Source organism: Orbicella faveolata, unplaced genomic scaffold (genome assembly GCF_042242905.1).
Source record: "Orbicella faveolata isolate gen_17 unplaced genomic scaffold, um_ofav_v1 contig_4, whole genome shotgun sequence".
NCBI lineage: Eukaryota > Metazoa > Cnidaria > Anthozoa > Scleractinia > Merulinidae > Orbicella > Orbicella faveolata.
The window spans coordinates 7,195,372-7,219,888 of record NW_028301569.1 but is presented as its reverse complement, the minus strand read 5'-3'; the positions used below and the strand labels follow the sequence as shown (position 1 = coordinate 7,219,888).

At 38.3% G+C, this 24,517-nt stretch overlaps 3 protein-coding genes across 3 annotated transcripts; all 3 read left to right on the top strand.

The window, feature by feature from the left end:
- The first annotated feature begins 3,977 nt into the window (after window positions 1-3,977).
- On the top strand, window positions 3,978-7,526 carry LOC149101290 (uncharacterized). The gene is made up of 3 exons (XM_089276233.1): window positions 3,978-4,600; window positions 5,076-5,276; window positions 6,357-7,526. The coding sequence occupies exons 1-3, from the start codon at window positions 4,145-4,147 to the stop codon at window positions 6,693-6,695; spliced, it is 996 nt and encodes a 331-aa protein (XP_089132359.1). The 5' UTR covers window positions 3,978-4,144; the 3' UTR covers window positions 6,696-7,526.
- Window positions 7,527-13,347: 5,821 nt separating this feature from the next.
- On the top strand, window positions 13,348-17,566 carry LOC149101289 (uncharacterized). Its single transcript, XM_089276465.1, has 4 exons — window positions 13,348-13,665; window positions 14,121-14,479; window positions 14,960-15,160; window positions 15,883-17,566. Exons 1-4 carry the CDS (start codon window positions 13,512-13,514, stop codon window positions 16,219-16,221), a joined length of 1,053 nt encoding a protein of 350 aa, XP_089132591.1. The 5' UTR covers window positions 13,348-13,511; the 3' UTR covers window positions 16,222-17,566.
- Window positions 17,567-19,727: 2,161 nt separating this feature from the next.
- On the top strand, window positions 19,728-24,097 carry LOC110058547 (uncharacterized). Its single transcript, XM_089276287.1, has 4 exons — window positions 19,728-20,609; window positions 21,229-21,599; window positions 22,617-22,817; window positions 23,560-24,097. Exons 1-4 carry the CDS (start codon window positions 20,456-20,458, stop codon window positions 23,896-23,898), a joined length of 1,065 nt encoding a protein of 354 aa, XP_089132413.1. The 5' UTR covers window positions 19,728-20,455; the 3' UTR covers window positions 23,899-24,097.
- Window positions 24,098-24,517: the final 420 nt, after the last annotated feature.

Here is a 24,517-nt window from a genome sequence, read left to right as displayed (position 1 = left end):
GTTTCCAGTATCTTGCCCAATGGATACTATCGACCTGTTTTTGTTTCATTAAGAAGATGGCCGCCATGTCCACTTCTCATAGAGGTGGATTCGGAACCACCATGCAATTCGAGCCAAGAAAGAACATTTACGTGTGAATTTTTGCGCGCAATTACAGGAGAAAAGTGTCAAACACAATGTGAAGATGTGTACAGTCGAACCTCCTGTAAGCAATTACGGGAGGTGGTCACTTACGAGAGCTTAGACCATATTGGGTCAAACTTTAGCCTCATTAGTTACCATATGGTAACTGAACAGACTAACTGCCAATGCACCAATGCTGATTCAAACCCCTGTAAGAACTTTTAGAAGCCACAAAAATATTTAAGCTTCCCAAAGTTATTTATTCAGAGTATCATGGTTCGTTTCTGATCAACTACCTAATAAGGCGAACGCAAGAAATCTCACGAAAGTTGCAAATTGAATTTTTGATGTTGTCTACGCGTTAGGGGGAGCTAAACATGAATTTTAATTCAGTTTAAAATAAGGATTAGACAGCTAGCTTTAAATTTGACCGCCCCTTTATTTTAAACCTAAGGGGTTGTCTTGCTCCAATTTCCGCCCTGCTATCTTTCAGTGGTCGCTTTCGGGAGATTAAAAACAAATGAAAATTTCAAACTTTTAGCACCAAAAGTGGTCGCAGTCGCTTACGAAAGGTGGTCGCTCACAAGAGGTTCCAAATGTATTGATTTGACTTGGAAATCTTTGGTATTGCCGAGGAGAGGTGGTCGCTTACGAGAGGTGGTCGCAACGGAGGTTCGACTGTATACACATTTCAAGCTAAATTGTTACAGCTGTGTACTCTCGTGCAAGCTGCCAGGATAATGCCCTCTGACAGTGTATTGAGATTTATAGAGCAAGACAGTGTCTCAAAGTTCGACCAATAGGTACAGCTGTACTATGAACTAAATAGACGCAACGTGGCGAGCTTGTTGGCAATGAACGGAGCTAACAAATATATGGGCCAATCTAGGAGAAGCTAAGATATTTTGCTAGATTATACCGCGAGATAGTAGCTAAAATACAGACATGAATAGTGTTTGTGCAAACTGCTAAAATAAGGGAACGTTCATTCATGAATTCAGCATTCAGAATTATACTTTTGTTTATCCTGACGGATTGCGTGACAAACGTAAACAGCGTAACCCTCAAGGGGTGTCATGTTCCATTAATTGCGTTTTACCGACCAGTAAAAGCGGTATATATATGTTTCAAACACATTGAAAATATATAACCTTTCTTCAGTTAATTTCTGTCTCCTTTATTTAACGACGCCATGGCCATATACTAAATATCCACACACGAACTTCAATGACAATGACATTGAAAGTTTCGGATCACGTAAAAGACAGTAAGTCATATTACTCGGTACATAATTGCCTCGAAGGAAACGTTTCCATGCAAACTTTTCAAGGAAAGAAAACTTAAACATTATTGCGAATTTAAAAACGCACGACTAAAATTTACATCACCTACAGAAAGTATTTAAGAAAATTTTATGTCCAATTTTATGATTTTCTTTAGTTTCGTCATTTTCTTTTTGATTTCTTGTCGTTTCTTCTCGTCCGTTTAAAAATAATTAGCTGGCATATTTCATGAGATAGAAGGGTATGTGTAATAATTAAGCAATAGGGCAATTTTTCCGTATTCACATATTAATCTCATGCATCTAAACACAAGGGGCGGTGAATTCGATAGAGTTATGCAAACTCGAGACGCAGTGGAGAGTTTGCATAACTTTAATTCATCTAAACACACCAATTGACCAATTAGCACGCGCGTTATATCTCAAGTAGTATATTTAATAAATGTTTATAGAAATATGGAATATATCATAATTTTCTTTTGTACTGCTGTCCGCTCGCCCGCTACGTTACAGTTCACACTACTGGCAAATAACGAAAAGGTGAGAAAATGTACTCTAGCAAATAATTCCCTCCAAAAAAATTCAAATTTACTGTGTGACCACTCCAGTCATAATAATTGTCTTCAAAATGAGCAATGTTTAAACAATCAAAATCACAAATTTACTGTTTCCGTAGAGTATAGCTTGTTCAGATCGATAATCAGCATGAAAACAGAATTTGTACAGAATTTGTTTAGTTGTCTGTTTGGTTAAGAGTAGTCGCAGCGGTGTTGAAGTTTAAGTATGACTGATCGATAATTCCGGTATAATGTTAGTCTACGTGAATCACTCATTAAGTCAAAGTGGCTACAGCAGATGGCCTTGTATATAGAACATCAACAAATAAATAAGGCCTTTCCTGTGCTCTGTAATTTATCATTTAATTAAACAGTGAGTGAACGTCTTCTCTGTTTGCCTGTGTTCGCTTGCTTTGAATCCCACGACGGATGTTGAAACCGAACGGTGAAAGCTCAACTGACATGGGTTAAGCATTATCGAAACTTACACGGTTTTTATACCAGAAATGATTAATGACTGTTACAAGATAATTAATTTTGAACATCAAAACAAAAATCGGCCAGCAATATACAAATAACCGTGGTGAGATCGACAAGAATGGGTGTAATACTTGTCGTGTGCACCTTAAATAATACATGATTCATGTCACGCTAATAGAAAACGTTTAAGGAACATCGCCAAGACGAAGGCATTATACTGAATCAAATAAAATCATTTCTCGTTGGGATGAATATATCTATAAAAATATGATTATTCTTTTTTTTCTGTATTACATGTTTGGACGTATTTTCTCTTCACTGATGAAGACTGACAAGGCAGCCGGAATTGTTTCCAGGGCCGTAGTTGGTAACAGGCAAACAGAGGCGCTTGTCTCAGCCATTCTTTTCTTCGGTTTTGTTGTTAATAGTCATCAAAAACACCGTAAAAACCTAAGAAGAGAAGGTACTACTGAAATGAAACTTACGATTGAATTTCACCTGTGAATTTGCACATTTTCTCTGATGTTTGAAATTTATTTTCTCGAGTTTCCAACGGAAATTTCTTTGGTGTTGTTTCAGGCAACTACATTTATAGAGATCAAAAGACCAGAGAAGTCTCGCTTAAGATGGCTCCCTACAGTTTTACGATTGCACGCGCGCATAGGACTAAAGCTCAAGTAATCACTGTAATCTGCGGGCGCTCAGAGGAAAACGTCAGTGTTTTTCGATTTTTATGACGTCAAAACGAGCACAAAAAGCAAAACTGGCAGTGAATTTTCTCGCGTTTCCTTCGGTGAATTTTTTAAAATTTGGCTCAGTTGTAACCACATACAATTCCTATAAAATACCCTATTTTTATTAAAATCTGTCAGAGCTAATCTAATATATTTAGAAGAATGACAAATTACAGAATATTGAAAAACCGTCTGAACAACCTTGACTTTTTACCAATTCAAAATGTCAGGCAATATCATTTCCATGATGTGGCAAAGTATGAAAAAATTTCACCGAAGGAAAGTATAAATATTAAGGAGTTTAGGCCAAAATGAGGAATTGGAATGGATATAGTATATGTCTTTAATTCCTTTAATTTAATATCTTTGTATTTATTTTGGTGCTTGTCGTCTAATACTGAAGACAACTTTCGAAAAACGTGTGACTGTTGGTGTTGCGTTTTTTAAATTTCTCCAGTGTAGAGTGGAAGGAAAGCATTTGATGCACCAGCCGCTGAGAAAAAGGACAGGCCTGCTAGTTGGGAATTTTGGGAAGAACCCCTAAGAGGTACCAAACTCCTGTTTTGAGGGAGTGGCTTGAATTTTTTCACCTCTAGGAGGTACCGGTGTAAATGAGACAAAATTAAAAATCAGTTGATTGTGAAATATCTCCTGTCTTTTTTTCGGCTCAATACCCTAAAAGATACCGCAAAAGCTTCCGATGCTGTGAACGTTTTGAGGCTTAACACTGTAAGATGTACCAAAATTGTTGGTTTTTTTTTAACCTCTAAAAGGTACGCTAAAACGTAGGACGTTAAGCTCCGTCCTTTTTATAGGGGAGTCCGTTTCCTGGGCAACCGGAGTAAAATACCAGCGCAGCTCTCCGATGGCAGACTTTATCGGAATCGAAAGAATGTAAAAAGGATGCGTGTCTTTCAGAGTTACATCGCAACATAACTTGTGGAGGTGTCTATTTTGAATTTTGAATTATGGGGACTTATCAAAGAAATTCCATGATCAACAATTATGCATTTGGTAGATTCATCATCAATTCACTGATACAAACATTGCTTCTGTTTCTTTCAGACGAATCAAATGTCCTTCCTCCAACAGAGAATGTTTTAAACGTGTACGATGGAGTGGAGACATTTGTAATGTTCATCGGATATCCTCGTAGTAGTCATAGCTTAGTGGGCGCCATATTGGATGCACATCCAGAAATTATCATTCCACACGAGTACGGTCTGATGGGAAAATGGAAAAGGTTCTCACCAGTTAAATTCCACCGCAGAAATAATTTATTTTCTGCCCTTCACCAGCTTTCTAAGAGACAAGCAATGTTTGGAATACGTGCTAGCGCAAATAACACTAAGCTGAGTGGAAATTATACCTATACGTACCATGTACCTGGTTTATGGCAAGGAGGTTATCAAAATAGAATTAAGGTAGGTTAATGACTTAATTAATTTAAAATCAGTAAGACAACAATAGAAAAAGGGTCCAAAATCCCGCATCCCGTCACTATTCTTGGGGGCAATCCCGCCATCCCGCCTCACTCAGAGTGGTTTTTATCGATCCCGCCTGGTTAGAGTCTAAGTTCTCTGCGTGTCTTCCATAACCTGTGATTTTCTGTTTTTTCATCTCACATCCCGCATCCCGCATCAGAATATCCCGAATCCGGCATCTTGCTCTAAATATGAAACTTTCCTGCACCCCTAAAATTTCTTCCGCCTCTATTTTTCCTTTCATCCCGCATCCCGTCAAAACCTTTGTTGGACCCTCAAAAGAAAAGTATAAGGGTTTCCAACATTACGTATTTTTCGCCCTGTATCAGGATGGACTTCTGTTGTGAATCTTTGTGTTAAACGCGAGCCATATATCTAGCCGTAATCTGTTTTAACGACTTGCTTTCCTTATAAGGTTATCGGAGACAAAAAAGGAGGTCGTACGTCAGAGATCTTAATGGACCCAAGTAAAATAAGTATTTTGGACGAAATCAATCAAGTTGTTCAAGTGCCAATGAAATTCATACACGTCACAAGGAACCCCTTCGACAACATCGCAACCATGATGCTTCGCTCAATGTATAAACGTAACGATGTGAGAGAAGAAGGAGCAAAAGTGAGTTAGTGTTTTATTAAGCACGTGATAGATCTGTTGTGCTTGGTCAATGATCATTTTGTAGCAGAGAACTGCCACGCCAGATAATATTGCAAGCTAGCTACATACAAAGAAAGGCCAGAGCCCTAGTTATTGCTAGCTATAGCTATTGCTTACTGCCCTAAAACCAAAGAAGCGAATTTAACCTTGGGTTCTGCCTCAGTCATAATTATTTCATGGAAATTGCCTCAGCTGCAGTCATTTCTTGCTACGGCTTTGAAATCCCGTCTCGGTCCTATGCAGACAGTTTGCCACTCAAGACTTGCTTCCATCATTAGGGAGTTTGCGAAACCACGACGGCGACGCCGAGGACAACGTCGATTAAAAATGGATTTATGTTTTACCTGCGAATCTCGCGACACTCTAAAGTCATTTACTTTGTTTATCACTGTCAAAACTATCGCAAAACTAAATCCGGAACACAGCGATAAATTTGAAATAAAATTTTAAAAATTAGCCGTCGTGGCTCACGTTCTCCAGGCAACGCAAAATTTGGTCATTTCGCGTTGTTGTCTTGCAAAGGAAGGCAAAGAAATGTACCAAGAATTATAACGCACGTACACAGCCATTGTACTGCTCATTAATTCTTTTGTTCAGTGACGTTGCCGTTGCCGTTGCCGTCGTGGTTTTGTAAACTCCCTATTATCGGGTCGTGACGCAACGCTGTTTGTCACGCAGCGCGTTTTCGAGAAGACAATGAAGTAACGGCTTCGATTTTGATTCTGTTTGGGAAAAACTGACTCTCGGGTTCAAAGTTTATCCTTTCCTCCCTGAGTCGACCTGATCATGATTCCAAGATGGCGGTGAAAAATGGCAAATGGTAAGAACATTTTCCACTCGCATATTTCGGTTTGAAATTTTTGACTACCTTACTAAACGTTCCGTTTATTTTGAACATTTTCCGGTCGGTCGAGCCAAAATTGTCTTACCCTTTACATTCTGGCCAAAATTTCCAGAATTGGACCCCAGAATTGTTGGGTAGCAGTTACTGTCAGTGGTGAAAAACTATCATTTAGTGATTATCCGTATCCTCGTATACAGGTAAACAACAAACGTCACCTGCAGAGAAGCATTGCATCATATTTTGACTTAGCTGCCGCAAATCAACGCGTCCGAGAACGATACGGAGATGCAGTTCTTGATATTCCAGGACACGAAACGGTGCTAAGACCCCGAGAAACGTTACGAAGATTGTGTGACCATTTGGGTGTCACGTGTACAGAGGATTACTTTGAAAAATGCAGTAAACTCATGTACGGAACTCCTTCAGTCACGAGGGACAAAGTAGTTTGGACCGACGAGCAAATAAAGGAAGTCACAGAGAAGATAAAGAGCTATCCTTTTCTGAAAGACTATTCGTTTGATAAATACCCTTCTTGAAGGAACTACGTCACGGTTCGCACATATCTTGAAAAAAATTAGCCCAAATTTTTAAAGTTCGTCGTTTTTAATCCGTGTCAATCTTCTCCATCCTTGACCATCCTTGTTCCTTTATGGCTTATTATTATCTCTTTGGCATTTTTCTATTTTAGTAAGCTACTACTTTCAGGTTTCCTTCAATTTAAAGGTAATTTTGTGCGTGGCCAAAGTAACCCAAAATACCGCGACTGAGCTCCTTTAAAACTGCGTCGAGGGCAGCGCACTGACTTAACACTCGGATGACTCGAGCTTATTCATTTAAAGTGTGTTGTTTGCACTCTGTTTCAACTGTCCTATTCTTATAACCATCCTTTTTTTCGTGTTTCCTGTTCATAGGAACGTTATTCAAGGTTTTCAACATTTTAAAGCTAGTTAGCTGAGGTTGGCTAATATTTGACAGCGAATATTTCAATTTTGTAATCCAATTTTGTAATCCAATTTTGTAACACTTGTCACAGGGAAAGTTAATGATGAATATCGTACAAAACGTGCCAGTATAGATAATATACTCATTTGTAATCAAACAGTAATGATGAATACGGTTATATATGGTTTTAGTTTCACTCGTTCCTCTTCAACCTCCGTGGATCCTACACAGCAACGAAAGTTGTTTCAGCATTTATTTTTTTCACAATTCTTCTTTTACAGATGAATGCTGTAAGTTGATACTACAATTATTTTAATGCTATCAAACAAATGCCCAATCATTAAAGAGCATTTTATGGCTTTTTCCTTACTGCAAAATGTTACTGTAGCAACAGTGAAGTCAATAAAAATATGCACCTTTAATTTCAGTTTCAATGGCTTATAACTACAAAACGCTTATATAGTCTATAGGCGACCCTCACAAACTGATGAAAACATTTCTGTATCATTTTGTAATACTTTTTTTTTTCCAAAAAAATTGCCATTTATCTATTTTTTTTTTTTTTTTCTGTTTTGTTTTCATTTCTTGCCACCTTCCGTCTTTGGAAAATAATTCTCTTGCATGCATAATTTATGAGATTCAAAATATATCATAGCACTGTAGATAATGATGTTGACAGTACAGTGATATTTCATATATCACTGTTGCTTGAACAATAGTAGTGAAGTGTTGTATTTTGAGCCGGAGCACAACTCACAGTTGGAAAGCAAGGAAGAGAAGGTAAGACACGAATGCTAACAATTCAATACCCCAAAGCAATGAAAGCTTTTTAATAGTATTTGCTGTAAAGTACATTATTTATTCGGCAGTGGGGGGTATTTAGAAGTATACTGTATAACGATGATTACTAAGGTCTTATCGCACAAATTAAACGCAAAATTAGTTTCAGTGGAAAAGTTTCTGACCGGATGTGTTTAATTTACTTTAGTTGACCGTTGAATAGAAAGTACACGACAATCACAGACAATGGCAAAAACGGTTACCCTATTACGCTAGTATGGCTCGCACAATCCTCGAACCGTACGTTGTCCCGAAGACAAGTCGAGGATCCTGTTGGCCAAACTTAACTCAACTTAGCCAAAACGTTAATCTCCAGCCAAAACGTTGCTTCAATTTTAACGTTCGGTCGCACTTGAAACGTAACAAATCACGATAAAATATAGTGTAGGCGAACAGAAAAGGTCAACTTTCCCTGGGGGGCTCCCTTAATAAAGTGATATCCTACTACGGAATCGCTTCGATGCCCTGGCGAATTTCTTCAGAACTCGCTTTTCTCGTTCACTTTTTGTTCACCTTTTTGTTACGTTTCTCGCTTTAACGAACCAATAATCGAGTCATCGCTGTTCCGCCAATTAATCGTTTCCTCATTCAGTATAAGTTCATCTATTCTATAGTCTTCAGATCATTTCATTTATTTTATCACAAACTAGTGTTGCACGTGGTAAATTTTAACGCTATAGACTTTGCGAGAAGGAGAGACCAGCGTTTCTCTTTGCGAGCCCGAGACTTGCCTCAATTTTTAATATGCGAGACCTGAACGTCAAAGTGTTTTAAATGCGCGCACGAGACTACAGACTCTGAGACGTTGAGACCTCCTTAATAAAAACAAACAATCGAATCTGCGCTGCGAGACTTTCTTTGTCTTGCAAAACATCGAGACTCCTAGGCAGCTTTGTGAAAAAGTCGAGACTGCGAGACTCTCATCACCGCTGCAAAAACGAGACTGCGAGCCATACAATTCGAAGAAAATTCTGCGAAAACATGTTTTTTAAAGGATCATTCGTGACCCTTCACATCGCGAGAAGCAAGTGAAAACTTCCTTTTTGACCAGTGCATCGCAGGTTCAACCACGAAGTGCAAAATAAAGCTAAAACTGCTCTAAATCAATTAAACTTATTAGAGAGCTCGAGACTCTAAAAAAAAGAGTCATCGCTCTCTCTGTATTAGCAGATTTAAACTGATGTGGCTTTTTCTGATAGAGTATACACAGTAAAGAACATGGTTTTCATGACAGTCGTAAGCAGCCTCTGGTAATGCTTGTGGTTGTTGCAGGAGCGCCAGCTTTGATAGATTACGAGTAGTCCCTGTTTCGCTTAGTCCGTCTAGCGAGACCGTAAAAATGGCCGCGTGAAAGACGCGCACGAAAGGAAAAACTACCGCCTAAGCCAGAGAATTTGAATCATACTTTGCTCTCACAGAGCAAAAATATGATTGGCTTATGTTAGGAGCGTTGACAACACGTTGTCAACGTTCGAGATACGTGAGACGTCTTGCAGGAATGTTTATCTCGCTCTCTGAAAATCGATAGCTTTGGAACCGGAGCAAATCAAAGCGTTCGAATTGCGTCTCACAGGCCGTGATGTTCTTGCGATTCTGCCAACAGGCTCTGGAAAGAGTTAAATTTATCAAGTGCTTTGTTTGGCAAAGCTTTTCGCCTCGAACCCGAATGCGAGCGTGTTAATGATTTCGCCGCTCAACACAATGTCAACAGCATCGTCGAAAAACAGTTTCGTAACTGATATGAATTGACCGAGATTGGCCTTTCTGCCGTCCATTTGAAAGATTGAACCGGACTTTCACTTGAAACCGGACATTCTCTTTAAACTTTTCGCGGCTATCGGCAAAAATGTCACCGCACTTGGATGATCTCATGTTTCAAAATAAATTATTTCTAACAACACCAAATATCGAAAATATATTTTGAAGTTCGTATGAAACGATTGAAGGTACTACTGAAATGAAACTTCCGATTGAATTTCACCTGTGAATTTGCACATTTTCTCTGATATTTGAAATTTATTTTCTCGAGTTTCCAACGGAAATTGTCTTTGGTGTTATTTCAGGCAACTACATTTATATCGTAAGCTTTTAGACAATGCAAAAAGGGCAATTTTGTCCACTGACAAAACTGAAATTGCTCTCCTAGAGTATCAAATTTCGTCTAAAAATGGAAACTGAAATATTTAAGTTCGTAATATATAATAAAAAAACAAAAAAGTAAATAACCGGCACAACATAATAGTACAGATTGAAGTACTTCAAGCTGCTTCTCGATAACTTTCACTTTAATGGTCTCATGCGTCGGTCCATCCAGAATCTGCAAAAACTTGCAACCACCCTTTACAGTGTAAAACGATACTACATCACGGCTGTACCGCTCAGTAGCTATTATTATTATTAGGGATTCATCCACAGACTTAAAGATTAGAACCACCTTGTACAGCATAATAAACAGTACCACATCAGGAAAGTACTGCTCAATAGCTTTCATATGAATGGTCACACACTAGGGATTCATCCACAGACTTATAGGCTAGAACCACCTTGTACAGCATAATAAACAGTATCACATGAAAGTACTGCTCAATAGCTTTCATATGAATGGTCACACACTAGGGATTCATCCACAGACTTAAAGTTTAGAACCACTTTGTACAACATAATAAACAGTATCACATGAAAGTACTGCTCAATAGCTTTCATATGAATGGTCACACACTAGGGATTCATCCACAGACTTATAGGCTAGAACCACCTTGTACAGCATAATAAACAGTATCACATGAAAGTACTACTCAATAGCTTTCATATGAATGGTCACACACTAGGGATTCATCCACAGACTTATAGGCTAGAACCACCTTGTACAGCATAATAAACAGTATCATATGAAAGTACTCCTCAATAGCTTTCATATGAATGGTCACACACTAGGGATTCATCCACAGACTTATAGGCTAGAACCACTTTGTACAACATAATAAACAGTATCACATGAAAGTACTGCTCAATAGCTTTCATATGAATGGTCACACACTAGGGATTCATCCACAGACTTATAGGCTAGAACCACCTTGTACAGCATAATAAACAGTATCACATGAAAGTACTGCTCAATAGCTTTCATATGAATGGTCACACACTAGGGATTCATCCACAGACTTATAGGCTAGAACCACCTTGTACAGCATAATAAACAGTATCACATGAAAGTACTACTCAATAGCTTTCATATGAATGGTCACACACTAGGGATTCATCCACAGACTTAAAGTTTAGAACCACTTTGTACAACATAATAAACAGTATCACATGAAAGTACTGCTCAATAGCTTTCATATGAATGGTCACACACTAGGGATTCATCCACAGACTTATAGGCTAGAACCACTTTGTACAACATAATAAACAGTATCACATGAAAGTACTGCTCAATAGCTTTCATATGAATGGTCACACACTAGGGATTCATCCACAGACTTATAGGCTAGAACCACTTTGTACAACATAATAAACAGTACCACATGAAAGTACTGCTCAGTAGCTTTCATATGAATGGTCACACACTAGGGATTCATCCACAGACTTATAGGCTAGAACCACCTTGTACAGCATAATAAACAGTATCACATGAAAGTACTGCTCAATAGCTTTCATATGAATGGTCACACACTAGGGATTCATCCACAGACTTATAGGCTAGAACCACCTTGTACAGCATAATAAACAGTATCACATGAAAGTACTACTCAATAGCTTTCATATGAATGGTCACACACTAGGGATTCATCCACAGACTTAAAGTTTAGAACCACTTTGTACAACATAATAAACAGTATCACATGAAAGTACTGCTCAATAGCTTTCATATGAATGGTCACACACTAGGGATTCATCCACAGACTTATAGGCTAGAACCACTTTGTACAACATAATAAACAGTATCACATGAAAGTACTGCTCAATAGCTTTCATATGAATGGTCACACACTAGGGATTCATCCACAGACTTATAGGCTAGAACCACCTTGTACAGCATAATAAACAGTATCACATGAAAGTACTACTCAATAGCTTTCATATGAATGGTCACACACTAGGGATTCATCCACAGACTTAAAGTTTAGAACCACTTTGTACAACATAATAAACAGTATCACATGAAAGTACTGCTCAATAGCTTTCATATGAATGGTCACACACTAGGGATTCATCCACAGACTTATAGGCTAGAACCACTTTGTACAACATAATAAACAGTATCACATGAAAGTACTGCTCAATAGCTTTCATATGAATGGTCACACACTAGGGATTCATCCACAGACTTATAGGCTAGAACCACTTTGTACAACATAATAAACAGTACCACATGAAAGTACTGCTCAGTAGCTTTCATATGAATGGTCACACACTAGGGATTCATCCACAGACTTATAGGCTAGAACCACCTTGTACAGCATAATAAACAGTATCACATGAAAGTACTGCTCAATAGCTTTCATATGAATGGTCACACACTAGGGATTCATCCACAGACTTATAGGCTAGAACCACCTTGTACAGCATAATAAACAGTATCACATGAAAGTACTACTCAATAGCTTTCATATGAATGGTCACACACTAGGGATTCATCCACAGACTTAAAGTTTAGAACCACTTTGTACAACATAATAAACAGTATCACATGAAAGTACTGCTCAATAGCTTTCATATGAATGGTCACACACTAGGGATTCATCCACAGACTTATAGGCTAGAACCACTTTGTACAACATAATAAACAGTATCACATGAAAGTACTGCTCAATAGCTTTCATATGAATGGTCACACACTAGGGATTCATCCACAGACTTATAGGCTAGAACCACCTTGTACAGCATAATAAACAGTATCACATGAAAGTACTACTCAATAGCTTTCATATGAATGGTCACACACTAGGGATTCATCCACAGACTTATAGGCTAGAACCACCTTGTACAGCATAATAAACAGTATCACATGAAAGTACTGCTCAATAGCTTTCATATGAATGGTCACACACTAGGGATTCATCCACAGACTTATAGGCTAGAACCACTTTGTACAACATAATAAACAGTATCACATGAAAGTACTGCTCAATAGCTTTCATATGAATGGTCACACACTAGGGATTCATCCACAGACTTAAAATTTAGAACCACTTTGTACAACATAATAAACAGTACCACATGAAAGTACTGCTCAGTAGCTTTCATCTGGATGGTCACACACTAGGGATTGATCCACAGACTTAAAATTTAGCGTCACCTTGTACAGCACAATATATAAACAGTACTACATGGTGAGTACCCTTCATTTGAAAGATTCATCCACGGGGTTAAATGATCGAACCACCTTGTACAGGATCAGACGGGTTTCTGACAACAAGAACAGCAGGTAAAACAAAATGTTTCATTTGAATGGTAGTTACAGTACACACAGGCGTTTTAACCACAAGACTGAAGTGAGAACTGCGTAAATATAGATCCACTTGACCCATCTTAATTTTTTTTCAGATCATTTACTCTACACCAACAGAATGATGTTTCTAAGGCGAAAACGTTTTCTGCTACTCTTTGGGTCTCTGGCGAGCTTTCTTTTGGTTTGTTATTTTGTTAACGAGAGAGAAACTGCAGTGTCGAGAAGACGTGTTATGGAAAGGCCATTGGAAACCATTCAATCCAAAGAAAAGGGTAAATCAAGTTTACTTTCTCTTGACTAAAAAGAGTAGAGTTATCCTTAAAATCCTACGGAACATTGCATTGTTTGAGTGGTTGGATTTACTCCCTATGTTTTGCTGAGGCTGAACACTGTAAGATGTACCAAAATTGTTGGTTTTTTTTTAACCTCTAAAAGGCACGCTAAAAGGTAGGACTTTAAGCTCCGTCCTTTTTGTAGGGGAGTCCGTTTCCTGGGCAACCGGAGTAAAATACCAGTGGAGCTCTCCGATGGCAGACTTTATCGGAATCGAAAGAATGTAAAAAGGATGCGTTTCTTTAAGAGTTACATCGCAACATAACTTGTGGAGGTGTCTATTTTGAATTTTGAATTATGGGGACTTATCAAAGAAATTCCATGATCAACAATTATGCATTTGGTAGATTCATCATCAATTCACTGATACAAACATTGCTTCTGTTTCTTTCAGACGAATCAAATGTCCTTCCTCCAACAGAGAATGTTTTAAACGTGTACGATGGAGTGGAGACATTTGTAATGTTCATCGGATATCCTCGTAGTAGTCATAGCTTAGTGGACGCCATATTGGATGCACATCCAGAAATTATCATTCCACACGAGTACGGTCTGATGGGAAAATGGAAAAGGTTCTCACCAGTTAAATTCCACCGCAGAAATAATTTATTTTCTGCCCTTCACCAGCTTTCTAAGAGACAAGCAATGTTTGGAATACGTGCTAGCGCAAATTACACTAAGCTGAGTGGAACTTATACCTATACGTACCATGTACCTGGTTTATGGCAAGGAGGTTATCAAAATAGAATTAAGGTAGGTTAATGACTTAATTAATTTAAAATCAGTAAGACAACAATAGAAAAAGGGTCCAAAATCCCGCATCCCGTCACTATTCTTGGGGGCAATCCCACCATCCCGCCTCACTCAGAGTGGTTTTTATCGATCCCGCCTGGTTAGAGTCTAAGTTCTCTGCGTGTCTTCCATAACCTGTGATTTTCTGTTTTTTCATCTCACATCCCGCATCCCGCATCCGAATATCCCGAATCCGGCATCTTGCTCTAAATATGAAACTTTCCTGCACCCCTAAAATTTCTTCCATTCTGCCTCTATTTTTCCTTTCATCCCGCATCCCGTCAAAACCTTTGCTGGACCCTCAAAAGAAAAGTATAAGGGTTTCCAACATTACGTATTTTTCGCCCTGTATCAGGGTGGACTTCTGTTGTGAATCTTTGTATTAAACGCGAGCCATATATCTAGCCGTAATCTGTTTTAACGACTTGCTTTCCTTATAAGGTTATCGGAGACAAAAAAGGAGGTCGTACGTCAGAGATCTTAATGGACCCAAGTAAAATAAGTATTTTGGACGAAATCAATCAAGTTGTTCAAGTGCCAATGAAATTCATACACGTCACAAGGAACCCCTTCGACAACATCGCTACCATGATGCTTCGCTCAATGTATAAACGTAACGATGTGAGAGAAGAAGGAGCAAAAGTGAGTTAGTGTTTTATTAAGCACGTGATAGATCTGTTGTGCTTGGTCAATGATCATTTTGTAGCAGAGAACTGCCACGCCAGATAATATTGCAAGCTAGCTACATACAAAGAAAGGCCAGAGCCCTAGTTATTGCTAGCTATAGCTATTGCTCACTGCCCTAAAACCTAAGAAGCGAATTTAACCTTGGGTTCTGCCTCAGTCATAATTATTTCATGGACATTGCCTCAGCTGCAGTCATTTCTTGCTACGGCGTTGAAATCCCGTCTCGGTCCTACACAGACAGTTTGCCACTCAAGACTTACTTCCATCATTATCGAGTCGTGACGCAACGCTGTTTGTCACGCAGCGCGTTTTCGAGAAGAGTTGTGTGACAATGAAGTAACGGCTTCGATTTTGATTCTGTTTGGGAAAAACTGACACTCGGGTTCAAAGTTTTTATCCTTTCCTCCCTGAGTCGACCTGATCATGATTCCAAGATGGCGGTGAAAATGGCAAATGGTAAGAACATTTTCCACTCGCATATTTCGGTTTGAAATTTTTGACTACCTTACTAAACGTTCCGTTTATTTCGAACATTTTCCGGTCGGTCGAGCCAAAATTGTCTTACCCTTTACATTCTGGCCAAAATTTCCAGAATTGGACCCCAGAATTGTTGGGTAGCAGTTACTGTCAGTGGTTAAAAACTATCATTTAGTGATTATCCGTATCCTCTTATACAGGTAAACAACAAACTTCACCTGCAGAGAAGCATAGCATTATATTTTGACTTAGCTGCCGCAAATCAACGCGTCCGAGAACGATACGGAGATGCAGTTCTTGATATTCCAGGACACGAAACGGTGCTAAGACCCCGAGAAACGTTACGAAGATTGTGTGACCATTTGGGTGTCACGTGTACGGAGAATTACTTTGAAAAATGCAGTAAACTCATGTACGGAACTCCTTCAGTCACGAGGGACAAAGTAGTTTGGACCGACGAGCAAATAAAGGAAGTCACAGAGAAGATAAAGAGCTATCCTTTTCTGAAAGATTATTCGTTTGATAAATACCCTTCTTGAAGGAACTACGTCACGGTTCGCACTTATCTTGAAAAAAATTAGCCCAAATTTTAAAGTTCGTCGTTTTTAATCCGTGTCAATCTTCTCCATCCTTGACCATCCTTGTTCCTTTATGGCTTATTATTATCTCTTTGGCATTTTTCTATTTTAGTAAACTACTACTTTCAGGTTTCCTTCAATTTAAAGGTAATTTTGTGCGTGGCCAAAGTAACTCAAAATACCGCGACTGAGCTCCTTTAAAAATGCGTCGAGGGCAGCGCACTGACTTAACACTCGGATGACTCGAGCTTATTCATTTAAAGTGTGTTGTTTGCATTCTGTTTCAACTGTCCTATTCTTATAACCATCCTTTTTTTTCCTGTTTCCTGTTCATAGGAACGTTATTCAAGGTTTTCAACATTTTAAAGCTAGTTAGCCGAGGTTGGCTAATATTTGACAGCGAATATTTCAATTTTGTAATCCAATTTTGTAAACCTTGTCACAGGGAAAGTTAATGATGAATATCGTACAAAACGTGCCAGTATAGATAATATACTCATTTGTAATCAAACAGTAATGATGAATACGGTTATATATGGTTTTAGTTTCACTCGTTCCTCTTCAACCTCCGTGGATCCTACACAGCAACGAAAGTTGTTTCAACATTTATTTTTTTCACAATTCTTCTTTTACAGATGAATGCTGTAAGTTGATACTGCAATTATTTTAATGGTATCCAACAAATGCCCAATCATTAAAGAGCATTTCATGGCTTTTTCCTTGCTGCAAAACGTTACTGTAGCAACAGTGAAGTCAATAAAAATATGCACCTTTAATTTCAGTTTCAATGGCTTATAACTACAAAACGCTTATATAGTCTATAGGCGACCCTCACAAACTGATGAAAACATTTCTGTATCATTTTGTAATACTTTTTTTTGCCAAAAAAATTGCCAATTAGTTTTTCTTTTTTTTTTTTCTGTTTTGTTTTCATTTCTTGCCACCTTCCGTCTTTGGAAAATAATTCTCTTGCATAATTTATGAGATTCAAAATATACAATAACACTGAAGATAATGATGCTGACAGTAAAGTGATATTTCATATATCACTGTTGCTTGAACAGTAGTAGTGAAGTGTTGTATTTTGAGCCGGAGCACAACTCACAGTTGGAAAGCAAGGAAGAGAAGGTAAGACACGAATGCTAACAATTCAATACCCCAAAGCAATGAAAGCTTTTTAATAGTATTTGCTGTAAAGTACATTATTTATTCGGCAGTGGGGGGTATTTAGAAGTATACTGTATATAACGACGATTACTAAGATCTTATCGCACAAATTAAACGCAAAATTAGTTTAGGTAGAAAAGTTTCTGACCGGATGTGTTTACTTTACTTTAGTTGACCGTTGAATAGAACGTAAACGACAATCACGGACAATGGCAAAAACGGTTACCCTCTTACGCTAGTATGGCTCGCACAATCCTCGAACCGTACGTTGTCCCGAAGACAAGTCGAGGATCCTGTTGGCCAAACTTAACTCAACTTAGCCAAAACGTTAATCTCCAGCCAAAACGTTGCTTCAATTTTAACGTTCGGCCGCACTTGAAACGTAACAAATCACGATAAAATATAGTGTAGGCGAACAGAAAAGGTCACCTTTCCCTGGGGGGGCTCCCTTAATAAAGTGATATCCTACTACGGAATCGCTTCGATGCCCTGGCGAATTTCTTCAGAACTCGCTTTTCTCGTTCACTTTTTGTTCACCTTTTTGTTATGTTTCTCGCTTTAACGAACCAATAATCGAGTCATCGCTGTTCCGCCAATTAATCGTTTCTTCATTCAGTATAAGTTCATCTATTCTATAGTCTTCAGATCATTTCATTTATTTTATCACAAACTAGTGTTGCACATGGTAAATTTTAACGCTATAGACTTTGCGAGAAGGAGAGACCAGCGTTTCTCTTTGCGAGCCCGAGACTTGCCTCAATTTTTAATATGCGAGACCTGAACGTCAAAGTGTTTTAAATGCGCGCACGAGACTACAGACTCTGAGACGTTGAGACCTCCTTAATAAAAACAAACAATCGAATCTGCGCTGCGAGACTTTCTTTGTCTTGCAAAACATCGAGACTCCTAGGCAGCTTTGTGAAAAAGTCGAGACTGCGAGACTCTCATCACCGCTGCAAAAACGAGACTGCGAGCCATACAATTCGAAGAAAATTCTGCGAAAACATGTTTTTTAAAGGATCATTCGTGACCCTTCACATCGCGAGAAGCAAGTGAAAACTTCCTTTTTGACCAGTGCATCGCAGGTTCAACCACGAAGTGCAAAATAAAGCTAAAACTGCTCTAAATCAATTAAACTTATTAGAGAGCTCGAGACTCTAAAAAAAAGAGTCATCGCTCTCTCTGTATTAGCAGATTTAAACTGATGTGGCTTTTTCTGATAGAGTATACACAGTAAAGAACATGGTTTTCATGACAGTCGTAAGCAGCCTCTGGTAATGCTTGTGGTTGTTGCAGGAGCGCCAGCTTTGATAGATTACGAGTAGTCCCTGTTTCGCTTAGTCCGTCTAGCGAGACCGTAAAAATGGCCGCGTGAAAGACGCGCACGAAAGGAAAAACTACCGCCTAAGCCAGAGAGTTTGAATTATGCTTTGCTCTCACAAAGCAAAAATATGATTGGCTTATGTTAGGAGCGTTGGCAACACGTTGTCAACATTCGAGATACGTGAGACGTCTTGCAGGAATGTTTATCTCGCTCCCTGAAAATCGATAGCTTTGGAACCGAATGCGAGCGTGTTAATGATTTCGCCGCTCAACACAATGTCAACAGCATCGTCGAAAAACAGTTTCGTAACTGATATGAATTGACCGAGATTGGCCTTTCTGCCGTCCATTTGAAAGATTGAACTGGACTTTCACTTGAAACCGGACATTCTCTTTAAACTTTCCGCGGCTATCGGCAAAAATGTCACCGCACTTGGATGATCTCATGTTTCAAAATAAATTATTTCTAACAACACCAAATATCGAAAATATATTTTGAAGTTCGTATGAAACGATTGAAGGTACTACTGAAATGAAACTTCCGATTGAATTTCACCTGTGAATTTGCACATTTTCTCTGATATTTGAAATTTATTTTCTCGAGTTTCCAACGGAAATTGTCTTTGGTGTTATTTCAGGCAACTACATTTATATCGTAAGCTTTTAGACAATGCAAAAAGGGCAATTTTGTCCACTGACAAAACTGAAATTGCTCGATCTCCTAGAGTATCAAATTTGATCTAAAAATGGAAACTGAAAAATTTAAGTTCGTAATATATAATAAAAAAACAAAAAAGTAAATAACCGGCACAACATAAAAGTACAGATTGAAGTACTTCAAGCTGCTTCTCGATAACTTTCACTTTAATGGTCTCATGCGTCGGTCCATCCAGAATCTGCAAAAACTTGCAACCACCCTTTACAGTGTAAAACGGTACTACATGGATGTACCGCTCAGTAGCTATTATTATTATTAGGGATTCATCCACAGACTTAAAGGTTAGAACCACCTTGTACAGCATAATAAACAGTACCACATGAAAGTACTGCTCAATAGCTTTCATATGAATGGTCACACACTAGGGATTCATCCACAGACTTATAGGCTAGAACCACCTTGCACAGCACAATAAACAGTACCACATGAAAGTACTGCTCAATAGCTTTCATGTGAATGGTCACACACTAGGGATTCCTCCACAGACTTATAGGCTAGAACCACCTTGTACAGCATAATAAACAGTACCACATGAAAGTACTGCTCAATAGCTTTCATGTGAATGGTCACACACTAGGGATTCATCCACAGACTTAAAATTTAGAACCACTTTGTACAACATAATAAACAGTACCACATGAAAGTACTGCTCAGTAGCTTTAATTTGGATGGTCACACACTAGGGATTGATCCACAGACTTAAAATTTAGCGCCACCTTGTACAACACAATATATAAACAGTACTACATGGTGAGTACCCTTCATTTGAAAGATTCATCTACGGGGTTAAATGATCGAACCACCTTGTACAGGATCAGACGGGTTTCTGACAACAAGAACAGCAGGTAAAACAAAATGTTTCATTTGAATGGTAGTTACAGTACACACAGGCGTTTTAACCACAAGACTGAAGTGAGAACTGCGTAAATATAGATCCACTTGACCCATCTTAATTTTTTTTCAGATCATTTACTCTACACCAACAGAATGATGTTTGTCAGACGAAAACGTTTTCTGCTACTCTTTGGGTCTCTGGCAAGCTTTCTTTTGGTTTGTTATTTTGTTAACGAGAGAGAAACTGCAGTGTCGAGAAGACGTGTTATGGAAAGGCCATTGGAAACCATTCAATCCAAAGAAAAGGGTAAATCAAGTTTACTTTCTCTTGACTAAAAAGAGTAGAGTTATCCTTAAAATCCTATGGAACATTGCATTGTTTGAGTGGTTGGATTTACTCCCTATGTTTTATAACAAAAAGCCAAACATGTATATTTTTAGTTAAGCAAGAAAATTTCTCGTTCACACTGAGTGCGCTGTCCGATCAAAACTTAAGAAAGCACTGTTTACCCGACCAGGTTTGGCTAAACTTGTTTTAACGGTTTGAATGGGCCGGCCCGGGTCTTAGACCGTTTATTTTCATTGGCACGCTCGATGTGAAAATGCAACTCTAACCTAAATTTTAAACTGGTGATATAGCTAAAGAGAGATTGTTGAGACGTCTCTATAATTCTAAGTTTTACACTTTTGCGCCCATATCTGTGTGTCATTAGCGAGCGAGTAAGATTTTAGAAAGGACAATGGATTGAAATTGAAAAAAATTCAGATGTTGAATTAGTGCCATGCATTTCATAGAAAACTTTAAAGTTTTCTATGAAATGCATGGCATTAAAATTAAAATTAAAATTAAAATTCAGTAAGAAATACAGTTAGTTCGCTCACCTCAGCTCACTGATCCAAACATTGTTTCTTTTTGTTTCTTTCAGAAGAAACTCCTTTCCTTTATCCACCAGAGAATCTTTTCAAATTGTACGATGGAGTGGAGACATTTGTAATGTTCATTGGATATCCTCGTAGTAGTCACAGTTTAGTGGGCGCCATATTGGATGCACATCCAGAAATTGTTATCACACATGAGTACAATTTGCTACAACGATGGAAACAATACAGGTCACCAGAACTTAAAAAGCAAAATTTGCAAAAGTATGCTTTATTTTACCATCTACACCAGCGTTCCATAAACCAGGCGAGGCTTGGAATACGAGCCCCTCCGGGAAAATCTTGGGTGCGCGGAGAGTTTGACTACACCTACAATGTGCAGGGCTTATGGCAGGGAAAATATGACAAGAGAATTAAGGTAAGTTGGTAATTTAACGCTTTGACACTCGATAGGCAGGAATTTTTGTCGTTACATATTTAGCTGCTGACCTAGAAAAGTAATCGACAACGGGAAAAGCCACCTGAATGTCAACGGGAAAAGGCCATCAAATGACAAATTTGTAGTCGTTGACAATAATGGCAGTTTACAAATGTTTTACATTAAGCTCTGAAAAACGTCATCGAGGCTAAACTATGACATTTCCCCCCGGACGATCCTGCAGTCACCGGTTCAGACAGACAAACATTATGTCAATCAATTTTGTTCCAATAGCTTTTCCCTTGAATGTCTCTCCGCACGTCTTAATGTAAATATAGAATTCTTATTTTATAAACACAACACGACAACAAAAATTATAACTTTATTAACGTGTCAAAATTTAGGTAGCCGAGAGGAAAACCCCCTTTACTAATTGGACACATAATATAATTAGAAGTCTACTAACTATTATCTACTAAGAGATACTTAGTTTTATTGTGGTAACAAGACATATTTTTACGATAACTGCAGAAATTCTCGCACGGCCATTGGCTAATTTTCACATTTATGGTTTATTTTTATCGAGGCCACAGCTTTATTAGTTGTATAACTATTAAGTGTAACCCTCTCTAAATAAAGTTTGATTGATTGATTGATTGATTAATAAGCGTACAGACACATGAATTTATAATTTATGCGATGCGCGGACAATTTGACAATTTTTTTATTGTAAAAAAAACAAATTGACGTCAGTTTTTAATGCGTCTGTCCTGTCATTGACATTGAATTTCGTCATAACATTGTCAAAGTAGTCTGCGGACCCACAGCTACTTCGACAATGTTATGACGAAATTCATGATCAATAACAAGACAGACGCATGATAAACTGACATCAATTTGTTAAATTTACAACATTTTTCTGTAAGTCGGACATTCAATTAAGAGTATCAACGCTTTAAAAATATCTATATTCTTCCAATTTCACTTAGTAGCTATTTCTTTGTGACTTTTTCTCAGGTTATCGGAGACAAAAAAGGAGGTGTTACGTCTCAACTTCTAGTTGACCCGAGCAGAATGAGTATTTTAGAAGAAATCAATCAAGTTGTTGAAGTACCAATGAAATTCGTACACATCACCAGGAACCCCTTTGACAACATAGCAACCATGATGCTTCGCAGACTACGTGTGCGTGACGATGTGAGAGAAGCAGGAGTGAAAGTGAGTTTTATGAACTACTTAATAGGCATGCTGTGATTGGTTCACGTGTCTTTTGTAACAGTTGATCACATGGCACAAGTTCCGCTTTAGGATGTCATTAAAAATTCCTTTCAGACGAGCTAAAAGTTTAGCCAACATTTTTCAAGTTCGTCGTTTGTAATCCTTATTAATCTTCTCCATCCTTACCATTCTTGTTCCTTTATGGTTTATTATTATCTCTTTGGTGATTTTCTGTCTTAGTAAACTATTATTCTCAGGCTTCCGGCAATTCAAAGGCAATTTTGTATGTGGTCAAAATATGTCAAAAAATACCATGATTGAGCTCCTTTAATTTGTTTTAGAGACTGTCAAAGGTCCCTTAACGCCGAGTTACACGTGTATGTATACCTTGTGAGTACTTAAAGCAAGAAGCGCATGCAGAACTATTAGTTAAACCCCCAAAGTCTGATTGGTTGCCAAAATAGTCCGCAAAGTGATTTGACACGAAACAATTCTAAATGAAAACTCTCTTCAAAAAATGGATCATCTTAGAATTACGTTTTACAATTATAGCTATATTTGTGCAGGATCGAGTTTCAGTCGTTTTGGCAACTCTAGCAGTCACAAAATGGCTGGAGATCGAGATAAAATGCCGTGTTCTCCGGACATAAATATTAGACTTTTGCACAAAATGCATGCCTATCATTGCTGCTACCACTGACCTGCAGTGGAAGAATGACCTCCTCTTTTTTGCCTCTTACAGATCAACGCCCCACGTATAATGGACAGGTTTATTACTCACTACTTTAACTTAGCTGCTTCAAATCAACGCATCAGGGAACGGTATGGAAATGCTGTTATTGATATTCCAGGACACGAAACAGTGCTGAGACCCAAGGAAACGCTACAGAGATTGTGTGACCATTTGGGTGTCACGTGTTCGGAGGATTACTTTGAAAAATGCAGTAAACTTATGTATGGAACTCCTTCCGTCACGAGGGACAAAGTAGTGTGGAGTGACGAGCAAATAAAGCGAGTCACAGAGATGATGAAAAGTTATCCGTTTTTAAAGGACTATTCGTATGATGGATACCCTTCTTGAAAATGCGTCATATTTCCCTTCCCTTGAATTTTATTTAGCTAAAATATTTAAAATGTGTTGTTCGTTGTTAATTAAGGAAAGAAGCAAGGATTGAAGAAGGGAACGGACGATCAAGCGAACGAATCAACGAACGAACGAACGAATGGATGGATGGATAGATGGATGGATGAATGACTATAGATGAAAGAAATATTAGCCATACTTGCTTCGTTTTGTTTTTCCTGTCTCGTTTGCCTTCATTTCCTTCCCTTCTTAATATTTGACTCAGGCCATTAATATTAGGCTCATGAATGAATTATCAGTAAATATTGGCTAAAACTTATTTAAGTGATGTTGCATAGCTCAGTTCAATAGAATAATCTCCGGCTCAGTTACAGTACCCTGCGAGAGAGAGAGAATCTCCATCTCGCAGGATACTCAGTTAATCGCCGTATGAATACATACTAGTTATGCCATGGTTTTTTCGTATGACATACTGTGGAATATCGTACGAGTCACTTGTACTTTCTCCCACTTGTAACTTGTATTTTGTCGGTATAAACACGAGCTTTTGGCGGGTTTGCGTGTAGCAATAAAATACACGTGGCAAGTAGGGTATTTCATGGTACACTACTAAGTG